This window comes from Mycteria americana, chromosome 3 (assembly GCF_035582795.1).
Source record: "Mycteria americana isolate JAX WOST 10 ecotype Jacksonville Zoo and Gardens chromosome 3, USCA_MyAme_1.0, whole genome shotgun sequence".
NCBI classification, from domain to species: domain Eukaryota; kingdom Metazoa; phylum Chordata; class Aves; order Ciconiiformes; family Ciconiidae; genus Mycteria; species Mycteria americana.
Genome location: NC_134367.1, coordinates 108,699,712 through 108,723,057, shown reverse-complemented (window position 1 = coordinate 108,723,057; position 23,346 = coordinate 108,699,712). Strand labels below are relative to the sequence as shown.

Sequence of the window (23,346 nt, the reverse complement as noted above, 5' to 3'; positions counted from 1 at the left end):
CGCAGTGTATGGCAAACCTGTGATGGCAGGAGCTGGCGTACAGAATCAGCTGCCGCAGACGGAGAATGTCTACTCGAACCTCCAAGGCAAACCAGGCAGTCCAGAGCCTGAGATGGAAACGACAGCCTCTGCTCATGAGAATCATGAAACAGAGCGAATACCCCGTCCCCTTAGCCCAACCAAACTGCTGCCTTTCTTATCCAATCCGTACCGCAACCAGAGTGATGCTGATTTGGAAGCACTACGGAAAAAGTTGTCTAATGCACCCAGACCACTGAAGAAACGTAGCTCCATTACTGAGCCAGAAGGACCTAATGGCCCCAATATTCAGAAGCTGTTGTATCAGAGGACCACTCTGGCTGCAATGGAGACTATCTCGGCTCCGTCACATCCCTCCAAACAGACGGCATCAGCTGCCAGTCCTGAAAGCCCAGCAGAAATCCCAAATCCTTATCTAAGTGCAGAATCGGAAAAAGAAACAGCTGCTTCTATGCCAGAACCGGCTATTGCTGAGGAAGCAGAAAACACACCAGCAGATCACAGTGAAGCTGTTCTTCCCTCCGTAGCTTTGGACACTGTACCTGAGGGAGTATCAGATGGTGATGAACTCGCGCAGCCGAAAATGGAAGAACCAAGCCTAGAAGCTTCGCTGCCACTGGAGGTATACATGGAAGAATACCCTCCATACCCACCACCCCCCTATCCATCAGGGGAACCAGAGAGTTTGGGAGAGGACTCATTGAATATGAGGCCTCCTGAAGTTACTGGACAGTTTTCCTTGCCTCCTGTAAGTATTAGTTAGCCTACAACTTGGGTGCCCTGTCAACAGGTCATCTCAAGCTCTGCCATAAATCCTGTGTGTTTTATTGTAGAGCTTAAGCAGATGTGGGAGAACAGTCACACAAATAGTCTAGAAGTCTCTCTGTGTGTATCTGTTCTATCTGTGTGATGCTCTTATTTCCAGAGTGAATGCCTGTAATGAAAAGTCTCTGTTGTCTCTAGAATTAATGACATGATGAAAAGTTTCAGATGAAATTTGGTACCTGAATAGTAAAAACTCTTCTGGACTGTAAAGAACATTCCTTATAGAAGTCTGCCTACTACATCCAAACTATACCTCCTTCTTAAGAGAAATTAAGTTCTCTTTTTTTGAGGCACAGATACAGATTTCACAAGCATTTCCCACTATTGCTGATATGAGATGGAAACTAATTATCTTAATCCTGGATTGCATTTGTTTATCCGAAAGTTCCTTGCTTGAAAAACATGGAAAACCAGACTTCTTTAGTTTCTGCTTTAAAAACTCGTTGGTACATGTCAGCTGCTTGCACTTCCTCTACTGAAATGTTTTCTGAATTTTTCTTTGGAACCTGATTTAACATCAGTCAGTTCTCAAGCTGCATCAAAATGGATTCCCTTTGGGCTAAGGGTAGTAGGCAGCATTTTACCATCTTACTTGTTTTGGAAGTTTGTATCTGTGTGTGTGGTATGGTGTTATCTCACTGTTGTAGAACAGAAATTCTTACTGCTTTCAATTCCTCAGAGTTTCTTTTAAAACCTATCATGAATAGAATTTTAATAACTTGATACATGAAAGTGTTTGGTTTTTTTTTTTCCTCTATCACTTCAGTGTAGAGGAGTTAAAAAGCTTTACATGCACTTTTTAGCCTTCTAATTTCTTCATGGAATAGTCATTGCGTGTTGTCATGCTTTTAAGGCTCTGTCCTTGCTCCCTTTTACAAGGCGACTTGAGTGGTAGGATTTCCTAAATTGTGAGAACTCGTTTCTGGTTGGTTTTGTAATAATTCCGCGATGATGAGAAGAAACCGGCCTAACTTCTTGATTTCATATTTAAATACTTGGGTTGTGCTGACAGGCTCTTTCTTTAAAAAGCCTGTACTTTTTGATATTATGTATAAATCAACAGGCAAACGAGTATTTTCTGGGAATCTCTTCTTATATATCTTATCTTCACATGTTTGCTCTTGCAAAACATGAGTCACTTCTATTCATCTTTGCCTGGACATCTGTCAGAAATTTACATACCCTTATGAATAGTGTTTATTGCTGCTGCACAGCCAGCTGGGGAGAGCGCTGAGCTAATGCGTGCATAGTCTCTAAAGAAAGAGTACAAACTCAGCTAGAGAAATAGTTGGTTTCCAGTATCACTGGGCGCATCTAAAGCATTTTCTACCTTGGTTCTATATTCTTTCCAAAACCGTTTTCCCTAACTATTTCTGTTCCTGTTGAACTCTGCTAAACTTAGGAAAATGTTAGGAACTTAACATTGGTGCTTAAAAAGCAGCATACTTCATGGAGTCTTTTAAGGTTCTTGGTTTGTGTAACAGCTTTGAGAGCTAATGCTGAAATAGTCTGCATTAAAAAAAATTTGCATTTTTTCCCTGATGTTTAGGGATTTGGGAGTTTTATGATTTTGATGTGTTTGATCAAGGTGAATTCTGTATTTGAGTAGAATAGTGACCTTGTCTAGAGATGAAGGCAGAGATCTTTCATAACGTGCCTAACCTACTATATTTGTAATGTGTTGGGGAATTGGTAGAAAATAGTGTTTAACACGAAATTTAGGCAGCCTTAATTGGTCATTTCTGCTGTCATTCCCAAATAAGCAATTCTGTATTCTTGTTCTTCCCAGGAAAAAAACGCCTGTAACTTGTGTTGCCTTTTCACAGGGGAAGAGGACAAATTTGCGTAAAACCGGCTCTGAGAGAATTGGGCATGGAATGAGAGTGAAATTCAATCCCCTCGCGTTGCTTCTGGATTCATCTTTGGAGGGGGAGTTTGACCTCGTGCAGAGAATAATTTATGAGGTACAAATGTTAACTTGTATGAGAAGGAATAGCAATCCTGGTTCAGACTGTGGAGTCGCAGCTTTTCTGGACTGGGGAAGCTAAAATAATAGTGCACAACCTAGATGTGCCCCTGAGGAGTTAAGTCCTAACAGGATGTGGCCACTTGGAGGCTGATTTTAAGTGTTAAATCCACACTGGGTATTTAGCATCAAGACTGTAAATTTGCAGGACAACTTTTTCCTCTTTTCTTGTGTAGTGTTTCATCCCCTATCTGGCTTGTTATCAGATAATTTGATAAGCAAAAGCCACATGAATTTTTCTTAGTTAAAGAGGCAAATATCAGAAATTTGTTATAAATGCTTTTACTAAGTTATCAAGATACTATTTCTCTGAACCACTTTAGGTTCTCACTATTAAAAGGAGGCTGCAAGCTTGTATGTGAGTCTTCTTGCGAGATTGGTTACTGCTGTAGTTTTCTCCCTGTTGCTCGTGTCCTTCATAGAAATATGGCTCAAAATCATATTTCAGAATAAGACAACTCATTTTTATATGTGAAGAGATGTTTATTGTAGAGATTCTCACTGGAATGTGAATGGCTCCTTTTCTGGCTGAATAGGTTGAAGATCCTAGCATGCCCAACGATGAAGGGATTACTGCACTGCACAACGCTGTGTGTGCCGGACACACAGAAATTGTGAAGTTCCTGGTGCAATTTGGTGTGAACGTGAATGCTGCAGATAGTGATGGATGGTAAGGCTTTCTTTAAGTGGTACCTTACAGGTGCTCTCCACAGGAGAGCTGCAGCTTGCGGGCTGCTACAGATCCATCACAAGGTCCCTCTGTTTGCTCCTGTAGAGCTGGCAATGACTTTTCCACAGTAGAGCAACAGCAGTTCTCTGTGGGGCATCATAGGAGAATGAGCAGAGGAAAAAAATAGGCAAATTATACTAATATTCCCTCTATGAAAAAAGTGTGTGTCTGAGGCCCAGTAGGGTGGATACAGTTGTCAGGAAATTGCTCTGTTTCTTTGAGATATTGAAGACAGCTTACGCATAATGAGCCACTTGCTGAAATTCCCCATGTCCTCTCTGTGAGAGAGCCTATAGCTTACACATGCTCTGGGTAGTATCCAGCCCTGCAGACTCTCCTCAGTTCTTTGTCCAATACTTGGACAACTTAAAAACAAAACCAAGCAGAAAACCACAACCCACAAACTAGGCTTGTAACTGATAATGGGTTACAAATCCTTCTTACAGGTAGCTAGGGAGCTTATTTACAAAAGGCTAGGGGCAGGGGGCAGTGATTTTGCTATTATTTCTGCCTATAACAAAAGTGTCTAGGGCCCAAGACTGAATAAAGATGCTTGTCCCTCAGCCTCAGTAGTTATCCCAATTACCTGCACTTGTCACCAAGTCAGGTCTTGAAGTAATTATCTAGATTGTAAGAGGCATGATGTCAGGAGGATTTCTGAGTGTTTTTTTAATATTGATTTGGTTTTTTTAATTTTGATTTTTTTTTTTTAATTTTTATTGCCTTAATAAATGTTCTTAAAATGTTAATGGATTATAAAAAGGTAGGATAACTAGAAATCCATATGGCAACCTAGCCTTAAGGCTCAAGCAGGTCTTGGTAACTCCTGTTGTCTGTGAAAAGCAATTGCTCTTGACATCCTGGGTTAAGTGCTTCTGGTGGGAAGCCTTCAGCAGTGCAGTGCTGATTGCTGGAGGTCATGCACAAAAGTAGTTTGCCCCCAGGAGTCTGTAAGCACTGCTATGAGCAATAGAAGCAATGTGTCATCTTTTTTCTTCTTGGCTTGCAGGACCCCATTACACTGTGCAGCATCTTGCAATAATGTGCAGGTGTGCAAGTTCCTGGTGGAGTCAGGTGCAGCTGTATTTGCGATGACGTACAGTGACATGCAGACGGCTGCAGACAAGTGTGAGGAAATGGAGGAAGGCTACACACAGTGCTCCCAGTTCTTATATGGTAAGTGATGACAACTGAGTTCTGGAGCGTGCTAAGGACTCACCTGGAACTTTTCAGTATGTTTTTGGATGAGGAGCGGTAAGTTGCGCACTTAGGTTGTGTGCCTATGCCTCAGGTTCTTAGAAAAGAGAGGTTTTAGCCAGCTTCTTGTCACAGAATGAAGTCCATTGAGATTAACTTCATAACATTGAACCTATAGAGGAGATCTGAGTAATGAAAGGTTTCCCTATGTTAAAAGCCTTGAAATGAGTTAAGTGTGTGCATTGACAAATATGTTAGTGTGAGGTGACGATTGGGTGTATGTTACCGCATAAGTACTTTTGTTTTTATGTAAAAAAGTTGTATGGATATCTCAGTAGGCAGTTCGTATCTGCTACCTAGTGTCTCTAAATAAGGAATATTTCCTAATGTGTTCTTTAGAACCAAGAAAGGTATTGCCAAGTTTCTGCCTTACTGGAGGTTAATAAGCACTGAATTTGACTTTATCTTTCTGGCCTTTTTCTTCTTTTGCATCTAAAAAGAAATCCCATATGAAATTTAGATTTTATTCAAATAGTAAGACTACAGGGAAACTATGATTTAACGGAGAGAATGAATTCCCCCTAGGGTGTGATGAGTATTAGTCAATGAGGTTTTAAGTTTTCTGTATGTTTCGTATGTAGTTCTTGTCCCCTAGGCACCTACCAGCTGGAGTGTCATCTATCTGTAAGAGGTTAGAGCAATAGCAACATAATGTAGTGTAAAAAGCTGTAATACAGCCTTTCTGTTTTTCTGGAACATGCGAGATCTGAGTTTCTATAAGCTGCTCAGCCAGCATATTTCAAAACAGTCTGTCCAGCTGTCCTCACTACGCTTGAAAACTGTATCTCTTGGTGACAAATACATAGGTTTCCCTATGAAGGGAGGATGCCTATTTAACTAGCGTTGAAATCTGTGGGCTAAGCAAAATTCCATTTAGTTTTGTATCCAGACTCCAATGGTGGTTATCAACAGCAAATACCCAAGGAAGATTGTAGGACTAGATTAAAAATAACAATACTTGTCCAACATTTCTTACTGGTTTTAACTCTGATATGAGTTAAGAGATGGTAATCTTTGTGTTGAATAGGTCTTGAGAGATTTCTTTCAGGAATCTGTCTAATTCTTAAATTCAGGTAAACAGCCCACGAGATCCATGGCTTTATTATATACAGCATGAAGAAACACATTCTTTTTGTTTGTGGGGTTTTTTGGACCCACCGTCTGGTGATCTCATGTGATACGCTGTTTTTTGTTGGGTTTGGGATTTTTTTTGTGTTTGAGATACTTTTCAGTGGGTCCTGAACAGACTGTAAGGCTTCTTTAGCTTATTGCCAGCTTTTTCCAAATTGAAACCACTGAAACTAAGGTATCTCTTGATTGATCATTGGCTGTTCAGCTATCAAATTTCCGTATTGTTCCATTAGGAATTAATCCTATTGCTAAGACTGTTTCTGGCTGCCTATAGTTACAGTAAGAACTTAATTCACTGGCTAAATCTGTTTCTTGCTGCAAAAGAAGTTTGGGGGTGTGTATCTGTCTGCTTCAGATACGGCATTAAAACCTGGCCCTCTAAACTCGTCTGTAAGGTGAGAAACCTTGTTGTAATTCATTGATTCACCTAATTCATTTTTGTTGTAAAGGACACACAGTATTGAGTATCCTCAACAAGTACAGGAAGGTTTAAATAAAACTGCTAGTCCTTTAGCATTGATTAAATGACAAGTCTGATGCTGCTTAAGTATGCCATTTTTCACTTTCTAAGTTTTGATGCCTTTTCTGTCTCTAAGAGCATGTTTGTGCTGCTACCCTGGTGTGACTTTACACTTTTTTAGAAGACCAGATCCATTGTGTGAGTCTTCTCTTTGTCTGCTTTGATGTTCAGTGCTGTCTTACCTTCCACATGGGTGCAGAGCACAGCTTTTGCCAAACCTTTAATTATACCAAATCCAAAGCAAGGGAAGAGTTTCTCTGAGCAGAACTAAGCGTGCAGTGGAAGTAATTGAATTTTGCATGATGAGCTGGTGTGCAGAAATAAAAAACAGAGCAGATGCTTTCTTTAGCAGACATAAGTAAGACTCCTGTACAATAGTTTGTAAGAGGTAAGAGATGGAAAGGGAAATGACAAGTTTTGCGATACAATGTGCAGCGTACTCTTTGCTCCTGGCAATACCAAAACCAAACAAAAAACCCAGTAGGATTCAGTGTTTTAAAATGGAACAATTACCTAAGAGAAAGTTTGTATAACAGTTGATTAAGATACCTTTTCCGGTTTGCTGCTTAGAAGCTGAGGATTTGTACAGAAAGTATAGTATTTAATCTTTGGCTACAGCTGTAAAATGAGCAAGTTCTCAGATAACATCTGCAAGGTGAATGCATGTACTCCAAAACACCTCGGTCCAGAAGCAATTTAACAGAACTGTGTTTCTGAAGTCAGTGTTTAAAAAAATAATTAAAATAGTGGCAGAAATTAAGAACTGCTGCAATAAGAGTGTTTGAGTTAACCGAAAGCAGCTGGCGGGTAGCAGACACATATTTTGGGTACAGGTCTGAGATGCAACTTGTTTTAGAGTTCTGAAATAAAGTGACATGGGTGGCAGATGACACCTCAAGCAGCAAAATGACAACGGTGGTCAACATAAGCAGGTAGGGCTATCTCCCTTTGACAGAAAGAGATTACTGATGAACTAAGAGTACAAACAAGTGTTTCTTGCTCATCACTTAGGTGTAGGAAGTGTGAACAATAGCATAAAAATATAACCTTTTATCAATTAGTGCTCCTCTTCCCATTTACCTCATATTTTTTGAATGCGTAAGGAAGGAACCTGTCTGCCAGGTGGAAGGGCTACCTTCACAATGCCACCTGTTCCAGGACTGACTTTCAGCAGGCTGATGACAACAAGGTGCTAAGTGTGACAGGAATTGAGTTGGGTTTTTTTCCTGGATTCCTCTCCAGTAAGAGTGCAGCAGTCTTTCCAACTGTTGTCTTTTTTTTCTTCCTCTGTCTCCCTCTCTCTCTCTCCTCTCTTTTGTATTGAGCTGCTCTGTGTTTTTAATGTTGCAGGAGTCCAGGAGAAAATGGGGATAATGAACAAAGGAGTGATTTATGGACTCTGGGATTATGAGGCTCAGAATGACGATGAGCTCTCGATGAAAGAGGGAGACTGCATGACAATCCTGCGCCGGGAAGATGAAGATGAAATTGAGTGGTGGTGGGCACGGCTGAATGACAAGGAAGGCTATGTTCCCCGCAACCTGCTAGGGGTGAGTCCTTAATACTTCCAGAGTCAAAAAGACCCACCCCACTATGTGGGGTATACACAGCATTATTCTCATGCATCTAAGTTAGGTGCCATTTCAAAAGTCAAGAGGAAGGAGTTGATGTTCTCCATTTATTCATTTGGGGAGTTTGAATACCTTGGCAGAGTGGGTTACCCTGGCAGAGTGGGTTAACACCCTCTGTTTAGGTACCTAACACAGATCATATTGATGGATGCATAAAAGAACAACATGTATCGCCACACTGCTATATGTAGCAGGTTCTAATACTAACCTTGCCTCACCATCTTAGGGAAAAAAACCCTTTTATCTGAACATGACATGCGCATAAGGCTTTGTTGAGCACGTGAACAGAACTGGGTTTCCCCTCTTTCAGAAAGTGATATACTGGCACAAAGGGCCTTACGAACTGAAACTTGTATGAAGAATGAGTCACAAGTCCTTCCCTGTCCAGGTGTACACAGTGCACCTTATGATCCGAGATGGTTTCACAGAGAGTTTTAAGACACACACTGCAAAATTCTATGGTTATCTCTTTTCCTAGTGCTGAAAAAGAGATCCCATTGCCAAATAAAGGCAGATCTTTGTTTTCTCCTATGCTCTTTAAGTAATATTTAACCATATGTCAAAGGCCTTAAATGAATGGCCTCTCCTTTCCTCATCACCTTCCATGCTACCTCTTTTATTAAAAACAACTGTGTACAAATAATAGATACTTTCAGTTATGCCCCCATACAAATAATAGATACTTTCAGTTATGCCCCCATACTTCTCATGGCTGAGCTGTTAGAAAACTATAGCAGATGGACACATGTATAAAAATTCCATTAAGCTTTTTTCTACATACCCAGTTGCCCTGCTACTGGAGATAAGAGGTTCTGCCAATGCTGAAGATTAACTGCTGTGAATTTTAGCTGATTGATGTATGATGCTTGAAAGAGGCTGAACCTCCTTGCTCATGCAGATAATCCTTACTCTTAAACTGGTTAGATTTTGCAGAGTGACTATATCTAATGCAAAATCAGTTTTCATTTCTGTATCGCTTTGAGGTCAGGCCTACCCACAATGTACTGTAAAATTCTCCCTAACATAGTACTTCTGCTCAGTTTTTTCCTCTCCAAATGTAAGTGTTTCTAAATTGAAAGCAGCTATCAGCCCTGCACAATAAGGTTAGAAAGCTCAGAAATGGCAGCTTTTCTTTTTCCTGCCCCAGGGTGAATTGTGCACGTGCTACTTCTTCATAAGCTTGCGCACTCAGCTTGAGCACAGGTGTGTAAGAACACAAGGAGCATCTGTGCTTCTGTAATAAAAAGCACAAGGCAACACAGCTTAGACTGGGGATCACGACTCATCTTTCTAAGCACAACACAATCCAAACAGAACCTTTGGGGAAAACTACCCAAGCCCAGTATTAACTGTTACACTTCTGTGTCTGTTCAGTCATGCTAGTATTGCTACCGAAGTATTCTGTGGTTATTCTCGAAAGCAATTACTGGATGCTTAATATAGCAGCTGAAATCTAGGCTAAGATGTTTAGCACAGAGGAAAATGTTTGGTAGTTTCATATATTCTTATATTAAGTTGTATTTTTATCACAGCTGCTTTATCCTTTTGCAGTTAGGTGCACTGAATAAAAACAAGGATGAAATTATCTGCATCAGTACTCTACCCTTTTTAGTGACTCTCTAGCTCCCTAAGCTGTGTGAGAGCTCTAAAACTGAATGCAAATAAGATAATACTGTCAAAATACTGACTTCTCTATCAAAGGAAATCTTTTGAACACTATCAGGTGTTATGGTACTGTGACTGACTGCCTGACTTAATCTTTGCTAGTGGTGAAATAGCAGGCAGAGACAAACCTTGTGGCTAAAGTTGTTGGTCTTCTCTTAATCATTAGCTGACTATGAAAAAGAACAAAGCCAGAGTCTGGTTGAAGAGAGAAGAGGGCATCTTTAAGGAGAACTTTAGCTGGAAAAACCCAGGATGTAACGTAGGCATGCATTGCCATTTAAAGCACGGAGGATTCATCTTTCCTAATTGTATGAAGTGTATCCTTCTATTTTTATATGCCAGTAGCCCTGCTTTGCAGAACAGTAGTTGTTCTCAAAGCCCATTGCAGGTGGGAGCCAAGAGCTTCCCAAGCATCTTGGCACTGCTGCATGCTGTGTCGAGCTGTGTCTGATCAATCGTCGCCCTGCAGCTGAGGCCGAGGCAGTCTCTGTACCTCTGTGTGCGTAGCCAGAATGTGGGAATAGCACAGAGCTCAAGGGCTACAGGGTGGCAGCTACTGATTTACTGCTGGGTGGTTAAGTGAATTTAACTGGCCACCCACTATCCACTAACTAAAGCACAGCTCCTACAGTTCCATGGTCCTTATGCAGCCAGATGTTTCCAGCTTGCCCAAAGCTATAGATATGTAAAGGCTGATAGGTATTGAGAGAGAGAGAAAGCAAAACAGACTTTAATACCTCTCTATTCCCATTTATAAAACAGGGAACAATCCTATAGTTCACTGAACACAAAAGTCTCTTGACTTGCAAAGCCACATGCTTTTCCTAGCCCACCCATCTAGGCAGAGCTGAAGGTACTGAATTATGTGCTGGTCAATGCTTTCCTTTTTGTACTGACATGGTTAGTATTTTTTAAGCTTGCCTAAGAATGCTAAATTTATATTTGTTAGTGCTGAGTGTTTTTTATAACCATGCTTTTGCTACTAGAGATTACATTAGAATTGTAGCACCAAAAAGGGCTTTTATTTCCTTTTTTTTCTTTTAAAAAAGTAACCTTTTTTAAAGCACTAAAATTTTAAATCTCATTTCTATTTTACCCTCAGCTGTATCCAAGGATTAAACCTAGACAAAGAAGCTTGGCATGAAATAGTACAGAAGCCAGATTCTTGAAGTACTAATCATGGATGACTTACAAAAAAAATTAATTTTGTGTTGGTTCCAATATCATGAGACTTATTTCAATGACAATGTAATTTGAAAGCTATGAAGAATGTGCTTTGAAAACAAATGAAGGATTGATGCATTAGCAAATGGATGAGGGCATTCTACAAGATGAAATAATGCTTCCAAGCAAATGAAATTCTGCTGCCTTTGGTCTAAGCAAGCCATTATGTTCAAGTACCCACTCTGATTTCTTCAAACATGGCAGAAAAGAATTTCACATTTTTCTGCATTAAATACAAGGACCATTTCAATTTACCATTGAAGGAATCATCATGAAACAGACAACTTGGCTTTGTCCAAATATATCCTGAGGCTTTTTCCAGATGGGAGAAATTAAAATAAAGTACGTGCACAGCACCCCAATGCTTATTGCTGGAAGCAGAACGTTTGTTAAAGAAGCTAAACTGAAGTGCATCTGAACAGTGACAACCACATGACCAATCCATTAAGCAATAACTCTTAAAAATACTGTAGCATCTTAGGAATTCCATGTATTCAAAATATTACGTGCTGTAACAGACAATGTAGTTTTAGATTCCTCTTTTTACAAAGAGCCTCATGTATTTATTGTATTTTGTACTTTGAAAACTAAGTGTAGAAACTTGATGTAGTCCTTGACAACTTACTTGTTTTTACTTGACTGTGATACCATTAAACTTTTGTTTCCTCTTAAGCTTTAACTCTAGGTATTTTAATGTCAAGTTTTTATTAGACCATCTGAAAATGTCAACAGTAAGACACACTGCTGTTCTACATTACACTAACATTCAACTACTTTCTGTATTAAATTGAACCCCCTCCTCCCCCCTTCATTGAAGACAGTCTTTCTGCATTTAAAATTAAGCCAAATCTGTTAGTTGCATATAACTTCTGTTAACCTTAAAAGCTAAGGGACATACTTAAGAAAAAAACTTGGTACAAGTATTTTCCAAATAAAGCCTTTCCCATGGAACTATCCTTTATATCTGTCTATTTGGGAATAATCATTTGATAATGAAGACTATTTAACAGAGAGGATCAAATCTTTCCTTAAGGGTATTTATGAAGTGCCTCACTGCCTCACCTTTCAGGCTGATGTCTTCCTACTTACTACTCCCTTACTGCTTTCTGAAGAGATGCCCATAAATACAATAAATTGTTCATAGGAAGGAGGACACAATGCCTCAGGTGGGCAAACTTAAGTCAGCTGTAGTGAGAACTCTTGGAAGCAGCAATCTGCTCATGGTCACAGCCTCATGATTTTAATAGGTGGGGTATGGGGTATATAGTATCAACTACCTTTCTTGGAAGCCTTTAGTTTTCAAGCATTAATCTTTTAAAGTCTCACAAAGTATCAGACTATCTAACATTTCATTAACTGACACACAGCCACAGCATCTGTCAGTGCCTTGTCAGCTACAGAATGCTGGTTTTCCCCTTTAAAAGGCAACATACTCTGCTCCTGACAACAAAAGCTCTGCAGCTGCTCTGTGGTGATCTGTCTCTAAGAAAAAAAAATGTGCTTACTTGCAGAAGGAATAATGGTCTTGCAAACTTTATTTCTACTGGTTTTATTTAAATACTTTCTTGTATTTCAAAGGAACATAAATAAGATACAGGAAATCAAGATTCCACCTGAGAGCATGGGCTTTCTCTTGGAAGAGTCTGGTTGCCAACAGCCTCCTGCTACAGGCACATCAATGGTCAGGAGGGAAAGACTTGTCCTTCACTTTGACCAAACATGTACTTGCTACTCAAATTCTTCAAAGAATATTTAATCAGAATAACGGTGAGGCTTGAGAAAGCATACAAGGGACCCATCTTTTACCTAAACACCTGTATTCAGAGATATGCAATACCATCCCTTTTCTAGTTTCAGATATGCAGGATGGAATGAAGTTGTTACTCAAAAAGCACTTATTAAACCAGACTGTCAGGCTATAATGAGCTTTCTTCCAGAAGTTATGTAAAACACCTTAAGTACAAAGATATTAGTAAAGCAGTATTTTAAAAGTTGCACTGAGGATTTATACTAAATCAAAGCTTTTGTACAGAGGATATATAGTAGTATATAAAACTGTCAGACCCATAAAAATGAGGTTGCAGATTCTTCTGTTGTTGAAGTAGAACACTTTCCTTCTTATAACTGTGTGCAAAATTTGCCATGCTTAAGTTAAGGGGTATTACTTGTATGTTTGCTTGATTATTTTCACCTGATCTTGCTCTTTTTGAGGTCTCTTGAGCTGATGTCAGTGACTCAAATGACAGTAAAGCACAGCCACTATAACAAGAGAGAGAGAAGAAAACGGCCCAAGGTTAAGTTTAGTAAAAATACCCGTAGCAAGTATGCACATTCCCATTTCTAGCATGAGGAAGAAAGTCTATTGTTACAGAACTAATTTTAGGATCTTTCCTGAATGATTTAAATTTGTATCTATCTCATTTAAGTCAGAAGAGTTTTGGGATGATTTGTGCATTCCTCATTTAAGTACAGAAATAACTTACGTTCAGGTAATAAGCAAGTTGAACATGTGTAGGAGGGTGGTTTTCTCCAGACTTAGTCCTTTCTACAGGGCACACATGGTGCAGAAAGCAGCGGACATGGTCAATACCATGAGTCACTACTGCACCTACGTTTTATCCTGTTGTTGACAGAAAGGCAGGGAAGAAGCCTGCATACATATCAGCCAAAATTACTGCCAGTAAGGGATAAGCAGCTTCTGGTTCAAGTAACCTTGTCTGTCTGTTAGAGAATACAATGTGATGTAAGTACATTTTAAAAAAAGGGGTAACCTTTCTTAAGACTGCTTATAAATCCAGAAGCTATATAAATCCAGCATATATGTGAATACATATAACCAGCCATAATCAGTCAGAATAGAGCAGGACAGTCTCTCCTGTTAACCCCTTCCCCCCAAGCACTCCCCCCCCCCCCCCCAAATTTTAGAGCTAAAGGAACTTACATTAACAAGGTTCAATTCTATTGTTCCAGTTTTCTCAGTATCCAGTTTTCTAAACATTTCTGTGGTAGGAGAGAGATGACAGTCAAGGATGAATATAGGAACTAATTGGAAAGCCTTCCCCTTCCTTGTGCTCCAGGATCAAAAAGGAATTTAGTCCCACAGTCTAAAATCTGTGACAATGGTCTACACCCCAAACCAGAAAGTCATTGCATGCTCATGTGCAAGAACGAGACTGAGCATTATTTGTCAATCTATAAGTGTTCAGATTTTTTTTTTTTTAATCAACATTTAGTCATTTGCATGGAAGACTGTCTGGCTCTGGTTCAGCAGTCTGGCCTAAAAGGCTAGTTCCTAGATCTAGGAAGAGCGTGCAGACTGGGTTGCCAGATTTATAGCTCAGCTTTGAAGCCAAAGTTTTCTGAATAACTTATCCTGGACTTGAAAACACGAAGCAACAGAGTCTGTCTAGTTATTAGGTGTGTACTCACTGAACAAGGTTTCCAGCCGAATCAAACACCGGACAAAGTTATCGAAATCAATGATGAGGTCTTCATCAGCAAAACGAGCCACAATGATTTGATGTAACTGGCAGTTCAGTTTGAACCCTAAAAATACCATGTCAAGGATTTAAAAAAGAAGAGGAAGAAAAAAATGCAAAAAGCTCCAACCAACAAAAAACCCCAACCTTATACACTACTAGAAATCCAATTAGCTACATTTGGTTAAATTCTAAGAGTATCTACTCCATTTTGGAAACTCCCAACAACCCCTTCTGTACTTGGAGTGATTCATAGCTGTGACTGGGTCACATGCGTTCTTCCTGCTGCGTGTGCTCCCACACCTGTACTCCCGTTTCCCAGGGGACATGGCCAATTGCTCCAGCTCATGGTCCTTCCCTGGGTGACGCGGCAGCTGCCAGACTCAGCCCCCTGAGACCGGAGATGAAGCAAATGTGGGCAAATGGGTCTCTATTTCCAAAGAGCATCTAAACTTTGGGACAAAAAGAAATGCTGCCTCATTTTACATGGTGATAGGAGGGGAAAGCTCCGGAGAGCCCAAACACAGATGTTAAGGTAGCCCCAGAAGATCAGTAAGTTAATTTGGGATTGTAAGGCTCTGTGATACCCCCCTCTCTCACTGTCATAACTCAGATTTGCTCTTCAGTGGTTGCAGTAGCAAACTGATTCTTCTTTTAAAGCTCCTGTGAGCATCACCCCTTGGTCAAGCCACTTCCATTCCCTATGTCACAATATCCCAGTTTTACCGGCTTATGCCAAACCCACATATACCCAGAGAGACTCGTTGAAAGACAACAGTATGCTGTTACGAGACCAGATTGTTGCAGCTATTTGTGCTTCTCCAAAAGCTGGGCAGTACAGAAAATAACTGCAAACCTGTCACTCCTTTGAGATGCTTTTAGTATGCCTGCACAGCAAGACCCTGCTACACAAAGACAAGAGCCCAAGCTGAGCACCTAGATTAAACGGAGACCTTTCAGGTCTGGGAACACGGAATTTTTCAGCTTACAAGTGATATACAGGAGACTAGTGAGCATCTATCAACCCAGCTTGAAACTGATATAATCCTAAAAAGGGACAGACCAATATAAATACCTGCTGCTTCCAGCGCTCTCCTCATCTCATATGAATTCATGGTACCGGATCGATCCACATCAATTTCCCTGTAAATTTTCTGCAGAGCACAAAACCCAAAGTCAAAACTTGTCAATAATTCAGAGTGCATTTTGGCTTTAGTCAGAAGTCAAACATTTTGAAATGCAGCCTGCATGCTGTTCAGGACTGTTTGCAATGCTTGTCTGAAGGACTAGGTACTTATCCCCGATTTTGTCTAAAAGCGGCTTTAGAAAGTAAGTCTTTTTAATGCAACAGCCAGAGCAGATAAAGACTCTGGAGAATTCCTTGAACACCCATGCAAAATGGCACCATTGCTACCAAAGCAGGCAGCAAGACCGACACCAAACTCACAGTGTTGAGTAGGAAGGCTAACATATTTGGACACAAGTTAAAACAAAACAGAAACCCCTCTGAGAGTAAGGCAGGAGGAGAGGCAACCCCAGCAGTCACACCCCTGGACTCCAAGGAACAAAACCTGGGGGACCAAGGACATAAATGGATTGTGAGCTGAAGCAAGAGTCCCTGCTTTGGGAAGCGTGATTGTACACGTTGTGTGAGGCAAATCAGTCTACAGCCACCTCTACATTTGATTGCATGTTCCAACCAAAAAGGTTGCGTCTTACCTGATATTTCTGAATCTTTGTCCAGAGGGTGTGGAATTCCTTCAGTCCCAGTTTACCACTCCCGTCATTCTTCTTTGAGTTAAGGGAATCTCTTTGGAGGGAAGGAAAAGGGTTTTCCCCTCCCTGTAGTGGGTTTACTTACTTATGTAATACTTAAAAAAATAAAATTGCAATTAAGAAAAGGATGCAAGTCCTCTCTGAAGGACTCATCCTGTTTAATACACAACTGTTGTCCAAGATTTCTTGTCTTTCTAAATCAATACGGTAATCGATTATTTTAAACCATGATCAGTTCACAAGCTCTTTCTGCTCCTCTTTGGCACCTCTCTATCTTTTCAATACACGTATAAAACAGCCACGATGATGCCATTTTGTTCTGCATCCTTGGTTCAACTCCTGCAGTTACAGGAGCCTGAGTCCCAAGTCTGGATTATAAACAGGAAAAGCCACAACCAAGCCTGCTATTTGGAGAACTTAAGTTCTTGCACAAACAGCTAACAAAAGAACCTGGTCATTGCATTGCTCCCAAAAAACGCTAAGGAGTCCCTGGGGACTGCCATATTTTACACCAAATTATAGCAGAGCATCGTTCTGTTTTGGTAATTTTCCCTTTCTCTGACTATGCAATTCAACTCCCACTGCACAGAGAAGCTGAACACAACTATTCTTAGACTTGAATGCTTCCTCCTACGCTTTTGCCCTTATTCTTAGAAGCAGAAGCTCCTAAAAGCCAGCATACTCTCTGGCTCCTGTATGTTTCCCTCATTTTCTATTTGCTAAGTCCTCATGGCTTTACGATGCCCTTACCAACTCGAGCCAGATAACAAAGCAGTGAAATGCAATGTCCAAACTATCAGCCAAGGCAATCCACACCATGCCGACAGCCTTTTCCCAGCACAAACATCACTTTGTCCCTAGCTAAACCAGAACACACAACAGCTGGGAAGACTTCAAAGCAGATTGTCTTGTCTGAAAATGGATCTTCCCTGCTGCCTGAGAGAATGCATGTGCCACGGTCAGCCGCAATGGCAAGGGCTACCATTTTTATTCAGGGGAACCAGGGTAAAACCAACTTCTCCACCTCAGGAGTCACTAGTGCATCAGTATGGACCTCTCACTGCAAAGGCAGCAGCTGATCTGCTCCAGCACAGGCAGAATATCGTCTTGGAACAGCCTTAAAGGATACATCTAACAGGTCAACCATTATTTTGCATGTCTCAATACTAAAGCCATCAGATTTAATATCTTGGCCTGTAAAGAAAGAGCAAAAGACAGGATTATCATTGCATGCTGTACCACAGCACCTTCCCAAATCGCTTGGGAGCTCTGTAACCAGTATACACCTCAGCCCTTATTTGCTTCTGTGTCATCAGTGGCTTCCTTTGCAACTGGCAAGATGACTTCGTTATTTTGGTGTGGTTTTTTGCTTCTACATAACATGTGCTTAGTGCTCTATCTTGTTTGTGATCTACACCTGCTAGTTACTCAACGGCACTCCACTGCCTACTTCAAATCCTCCCCTGGGAATAGGTGTCCAGCTGTATCGCTGCCACAGTCTGGGCCAGATGAGTGCAGCGAGCAGCAGGGGATGCCTGCCTCCTGCTCTGGGAAGTATTCGTATCATCCGAAGCCTTTGGGATCTGGCAAGTACCTAGTGCAATGCAGACTGTGGAGGATGCGGTGCCTGTAGAGCTGTAGTCAGGATACCTGCGTACGAATAACCCTACAGTTCCCTCAAATGCTGGATGGGAAACCATTGCCTTATGTTGCTTAGATACCCACTCTGAGGTTAGCTACAATTTCTAACAACTCCTTTGCATCCAGCAGAGCAGGAGGCAAGACGCATTTAGAGGTGCGGTCAGTGGGGTCAGGACTTGCCAGTGAGGGAGAGCTTCAGGTGGGAGGACACACGTGCAAGAATTACAAGGCTCTTGGCAAAGGGTCATAAGATGGTCCTTGTTTTGCACATGAGAGGGACACAGCACTGAAGCAGGCAAATGGATGATAATAAGCAGCCCTCTGATTTCCTGATGAAGAGACTTAGGATGAAAGTTAGCTGTGATCTTTCCCCAAGCAAACAGCCCAGTTAGTCTGGTTTATAGGCATGCTACAGAAGCAAGAGACAGAGATAAAGCTTTCCTGCACTTATTGTCTGCCTGCAAAGACAAGGGTGGACTTTTGTGGACAACAACATGGACTTCTGACCTATGGAGGTCAGCGGTAGGTAGCTTCACGCAAGGGAAGAACATCAAATCAAGCTTGGTACCAGCAATACACCATTGCTAACTACCTGGTGCACAAAGACATACAACACAGTCCTGGCTACCTGGCTAAGATTTCACTTTGGAAATTAAAAAGACACTTATTCTCCAAGCACTTATTTCTTGAGCATTGTTTAGTGGAAAGGAAAATAATGCAGAGCCAAGCTCTGAATCACTTCACAGAAAAAGAAGCCCAGAGTTTCAAAGTTTCTCCTCCTCCTCAGGGACACCCCAGACCACTGGCTGGGCTACTGTTTGAGTCCTGAGCGGTTCAATACCCAAGTAGCAGCAATACCTTATCTTGATTATTATAAAGTATTAATCAAATTCATCCATTTTCCTGGCAGCCAATTAGCAGTAGCAGATGCTGGGATAAAAGGCACACGTTCTGTGAAACACACCTTCAGTGCAGACACAGCCCCGGCGTTTCCACAGCCCCCTGAAGGAGCAGAGATAGCATGTGGCTGTGGCCATACGGAGAACCACGCCGCAGGTCTGGGGCAGAGCCCAGGGGTTTGACTCTGCCCAGGTCAGTGCTGCGCTCTGTGCTCTCACGGCCACGCTGGAAACCTGCTGGTGGCCAACGGAAGACGCAGTTGCAGGAAGGTACTTACGTTTAGCTATGACTTTATTCAAGATGTTGCGCAGTTCGAAGGCGGAGATCTCTGCATCCTGCAGAAAAGAGGAAAATGAGTTCTTCCCTGTGAGCTGCAGACACCATCTCATAAGCAGCCTCCAACTCCTTTGGGCGAGTTGGACAAGTTCAAACATCCCTTGGAGTTCAAGCTTCTCTTGGATGGAAACGCAAGTGGTAAGCTCTCCCCACCACCCAGGAGCACCACCAATTCCCAGGCATTAGCACACCGGGCTGTGGGGTCTGCCTGAGCCCTTGGGCAAGCGAGAGCAGCCTGGGGAGAAGGCACAGCCCAGCCCTCATCAGCTCCTGGAAGGACCCATGCGCCTGCACCAAATGCTCTGCCCGAAGGACAGAATTAGGCACCTGCAGAAATAAAAGTCGAGCCTGCAGTTCAAAGAGAGCAGAGATTATTTGCCAGGAGCGCTCACAAATCTGCTGTGTAAGCAGACGGGTAACTACACAGATTTTTGCATGCACAATTATGCACATGCTTGAGATCTGACTCAGCACAGGAATTAAACTCCATCCTGGGGGAGGCATCTCTCTTACTGGTAACATGGGTGAGTGGGTAAGTCCTTAAAAAAAAAAAAAAAAAAAAAATACTCACACTTCCTGCTAGCTGTCCAAAAAGCTTTTTAAAGCTGGGTTCAATGTCGTCTTCACTGATCTCGGTCTAGAACAGAGAAATGGAGAATATGGAAAGGAGGAACTTTCCTGCCTGAGAAGGACTTCATGTATTTCCTTGCCCCTAGTAAAACACAATTTTTTTGTTTTTTACTTTGTGCTTTTACTTTGATTTTAATCAGTTTTATTTTCAGGGACGCCTCAAAATGCTGGTGTTGCAAACACTGCAGGAATTAAGAACTTTTGCAATGGCTTTGACAAAAAAAAAAAATTTAAAATTCTTTATTTTATTTAAAAAATCACTACCAAATATTCAGAACTTCACTGTTGCTGCTGCTGCTGCTACTACTGTTGGACTAGCTGTCTTCATTAAAAGAAAAGCAAGCGAAAAGTAGTTCTCATCCTGGGGGCAGGGAAGAAAAACCCCCACACAGAGTGGTAGATGCATTAGTAGGCGAAACATCCCCAGCTCCAGCAAGACTAAACATATGGTGAGCCACTTCTTACTCATGGAAACATCACATGCAAAAACACCCCTATGGCTAAAGGGCTGCACTCCCGGATTCTTGGGGAGCACGAGGAATTTCCCATGGCTCCAGTCACCTCTGCAGAGAGTACCTGATCTCCTCTACCTGGCAAGCCCAAGCTCACCACTCTGGGTAAGGGGCAACACGTGTTTCCATTACTGCTTATGATGTTTCCATGTGCTGGACATTCAACTATGGATATTGAAAGCTCTGTTTCCAAAGTGGGACAACACTTCTTGACAACGCCTATAGAAAAATGCTGCCCAGCACAGGGAACAGGCACTCCAACCCCACTTATTTACGACAAAATTAACTTAAATGTTTTAAATTGAGATAAGATATACCTCTTCAAAATTGGCCTCAATTTCATCATCTATAACCCTAGAAAGATAAAGAAATCAATATTAAAAACAAAACAAGTCACACTTCTCTGATGCCCTTGCTTCAAGTTTCAGTTCAAGAGGTATTCTTTAAATTATGGGAATAACAATGAATGTTCAAAGCTCAGAGGTTACTGGATTAAATCAGCCACAGACACTGCATACCACCAGTGAAAGCAGTATTTTGCCAGCTATGGCAACAAGAGCTTCAAAACACGTTACAAACTGTGCAACATCCTGCAGAGTCACAGACAGGATTTTGGGTCAGCCATAACCCTTTGGGTCACTTAGTGCCACTGCCTACAGACCTCAGCCCGGGACCAGGCTCTCGGGTGCAAATCAAACTTCTATCTAGTAATTTTTTTTCTTTTTCTCCTTCAAAACAGCAAAAGTGAGAGACTTAAAGTCATTCGGACATGACAGAGTGGGAAGAGAAGTGTTTCATGATGTCCCCCAGCTGCTGTGGGAGCATCACACCTATGGACGGTGCATAAGCACTGCTAAGGGCCCATCAAAAGCTGAATGTGCTTTCACACAACTGACGTCCCAGTTTTCTCACCGCTACAGAAACACGCAACAAGAGACTGCAGAATAGTAGAAAGGTTTTTGCTTGCTTTGAAATTAGGGAACTCAATATGAAAGATCCCACACCCCTTCCCAAGGCCTTAGCCCAGCTGCTCTTTAAAATGCGATACGTCTAAATTTTTTCATGGCTTCACAGCTAATGGTGCAGTTTAAGCCAGTTCCAGTAAAACCCATTTTAATTTTATCAAAGATATCATTTGGTTCAGCAAGTATCTTGAATTTTTTTCCAGCCTGATCTCAAAGGTGTGAGATCATTTGTTGCGATCAGCCTGCCCAGCCTGCCGCTCTCTGGGGCTTTCTCCTCTCCACAGACCCACCTGTGCTGTGGCACCCAGCTGCCTACAGCCCAATAACTAAAAATATCTGCCTGGCTAGGGCTAGTAACAACAACAACTTGTTATATTATACTGTACTACTATTATTATTCCACCATTCCTTCCTGCTAAGTTTACTCAAACTTTCCTCAGTTGCACATGGGGAAACTGGGGACAAACAAGAACTGCCACGACCCCATCCGTGCAGGGCGGTTGCACATCCCCCTTCCCACTCCCTGCGGGAAGCCGACATACCCCAGCTCTGGGCTGCTCCCTCCTTCCACGCCTACGAGAGGGGCCAGAGATCGCCCGTGCGCCCATACCTCTCTCACATGGTTACAAAAAAGCTACGTACGTGGAGTTTGCATTTTTTTCAGAGAAGACTCGCAGACAGAAATCCCCGTTCTTGTTGGGTTCAAAGGTCGAGGGCACGACGATATATTCTCCTGCAGGGAGCTTGAACCGGTTCAGCACTTCTCGGAGGTTGATGAAGGTGTTTGATTTTTCTCTTGCTTTGTTGGTCAGGAAAAAGTTTTTGCTCAGATGAATGTTTGTCTGGCCAGAAAACTTATGAAAAGCAAAGAAAGAAGGAAAAAAACCCAAAAGTTTGCATGCATTTGCATTTACAAATTAAAAATATAATAGATATAACAATTAGTTATGGGAGGTGGGGCGGAAGAGATGTCCATTCAACAGAACTGAAAGAAAGAAGAGAAAGGGGCTGGGTGCATCCCACCACAGTACTCCTGAGCTGTGGGTGCAAACAGATCATCTCAAGAAATCATTTGGCTCATGCTTATGTTTTGCACATGATGGTGGGTGTGTGACTTTTGGCAAATTCTTCCACCAACTATTTTTCTTTAAAGCGTGATGGCTTACGACCGATGGCCCTCTGGTCTCCAGAGCTGGTGCCACCAGGGTACTGCAGCTCAGCTCTGCCTCTGAGGTCAGGCTGCCTTAAAGCAGCGAGCCCACTTATGGAGGCCTCCAAGAATAAAATAAACATTACGCATTATAAAAGCATAGTTGGTGTGTAACATCTGCGCAGGGTCTTACAGATGGGCTAGCTCAGCTCTAGAAGCAAACATCAGCAACATGCATGGTTCAGAAAGCTCCCCCTTCCCATCCTCCTAGATTTTTAAGAATGCAAAACCTGCCAGACCTGCTGCCATGGGGGAAAGAAAAGTCACAGGACTGTAGCTAGAGTCTCTTTTTTATGGAAATCAGATTTTTGGACCACTAGGGTGAGAGCAGAGCAGCTAACAGAGTACTGCTAAAGCACTCGAAAGGTACATAAGGAATTTAATTAACTGGCAGCACTATTTCCTTCCTGATGAAACCAAGCTTTACATAGCAGCAGCTGGTTTGAGCGTAGCCTCGGGAGCCGTGAGGTGCCCCGGCTGCTTTGCATGCCCCCTCGCAGGTACAGCAAGCCTCGTAATGAAGCTACCCCGGCATTTTGCTCAACCTCAGTCGTTCCTCTGAGGAGCAACAGCTCAGAGGCATCTGCAGCCCTGCCTTGTATTGCATAGGCAACACATCGCTGTGTTGCACACCCCTCTCTGGTCCCCAGGGCATGCTATTAGCTACCTGCAGGTAGAAACAGAGAGAAACCAATACAGTGCTTAGGGGAATGAAAATAAATACCTCCTTGGAATATTAGTTGTGTGTCAAACACGAACTCTGTGCAAACCTGAGAAACCTGTGCTCTGGGGGAACAGGTGTGGGTCTGGGCTGGGAGAAGACCCATGGAAGAGCAGCTTTGATGAGTT

At 42.0% G+C, this 23,346-nt stretch overlaps 2 protein-coding genes across 3 annotated transcripts in view; one reads left to right on the top strand and one right to left on the bottom strand.

Annotated features, from left to right (window-relative positions):
- TP53BP2 (tumor protein p53 binding protein 2) overlaps nt 1-12,530 on the top strand; it is a 50,463-nt gene extending 37,933 nt beyond the window's left edge. The window contains exons 13-18 of the mRNA XM_075496493.1: nt 6-787; nt 2,691-2,828; nt 3,427-3,560; nt 4,630-4,796; nt 7,879-8,078; nt 10,927-12,530. Of these exons, the coding sequence (XP_075352608.1) occupies nt 6-787; nt 2,691-2,828; nt 3,427-3,560; nt 4,630-4,796; nt 7,879-8,078; nt 10,927-10,968 (1,463 nt within the window). The 3' untranslated portion in view covers nt 10,969-12,530. The remainder of the gene's footprint in view (nt 1-5; nt 788-2,690; nt 2,829-3,426; nt 3,561-4,629; nt 4,797-7,878; nt 8,079-10,926) is intronic.
- A 26-nt stretch (nt 12,531-12,556) lies between these two features.
- Nucleotides 12,557-23,346, bottom strand: part of LOC142407237 (calpain-2 catalytic subunit) — a 28,543-nt gene continuing 17,753 nt past the window's right edge. Inside the window, exons 12-21 of one of the 2 annotated variants that reach the window (XM_075496495.1) lie at nt 21,930-22,141; nt 20,640-20,676; nt 19,752-19,817; nt 19,122-19,179; nt 17,433-17,497; nt 16,247-16,315; nt 15,603-15,681; nt 14,478-14,594; nt 13,990-14,048; nt 12,557-13,307 (exon numbers count right to left, since the gene is read on the bottom strand). In XM_075496495.1, coding sequence (XP_075352610.1) covers nt 13,284-13,307; nt 13,990-14,048; nt 14,478-14,594; nt 15,603-15,681; nt 16,247-16,315; nt 17,433-17,497; nt 19,122-19,179; nt 19,752-19,817; nt 20,640-20,676; nt 21,930-22,141 — 786 coding nt within the window. In that variant the 3' untranslated portion in view covers nt 12,557-13,283. The remainder of the gene's footprint in view (nt 13,308-13,989; nt 14,049-14,477; nt 14,595-15,602; nt 15,682-16,246; nt 16,316-17,432; nt 17,498-19,121; nt 19,180-19,751; nt 19,818-20,639; nt 20,677-21,929; nt 22,142-23,346) is intronic. The other variant, XM_075496494.1, reaches the window with a different exon arrangement.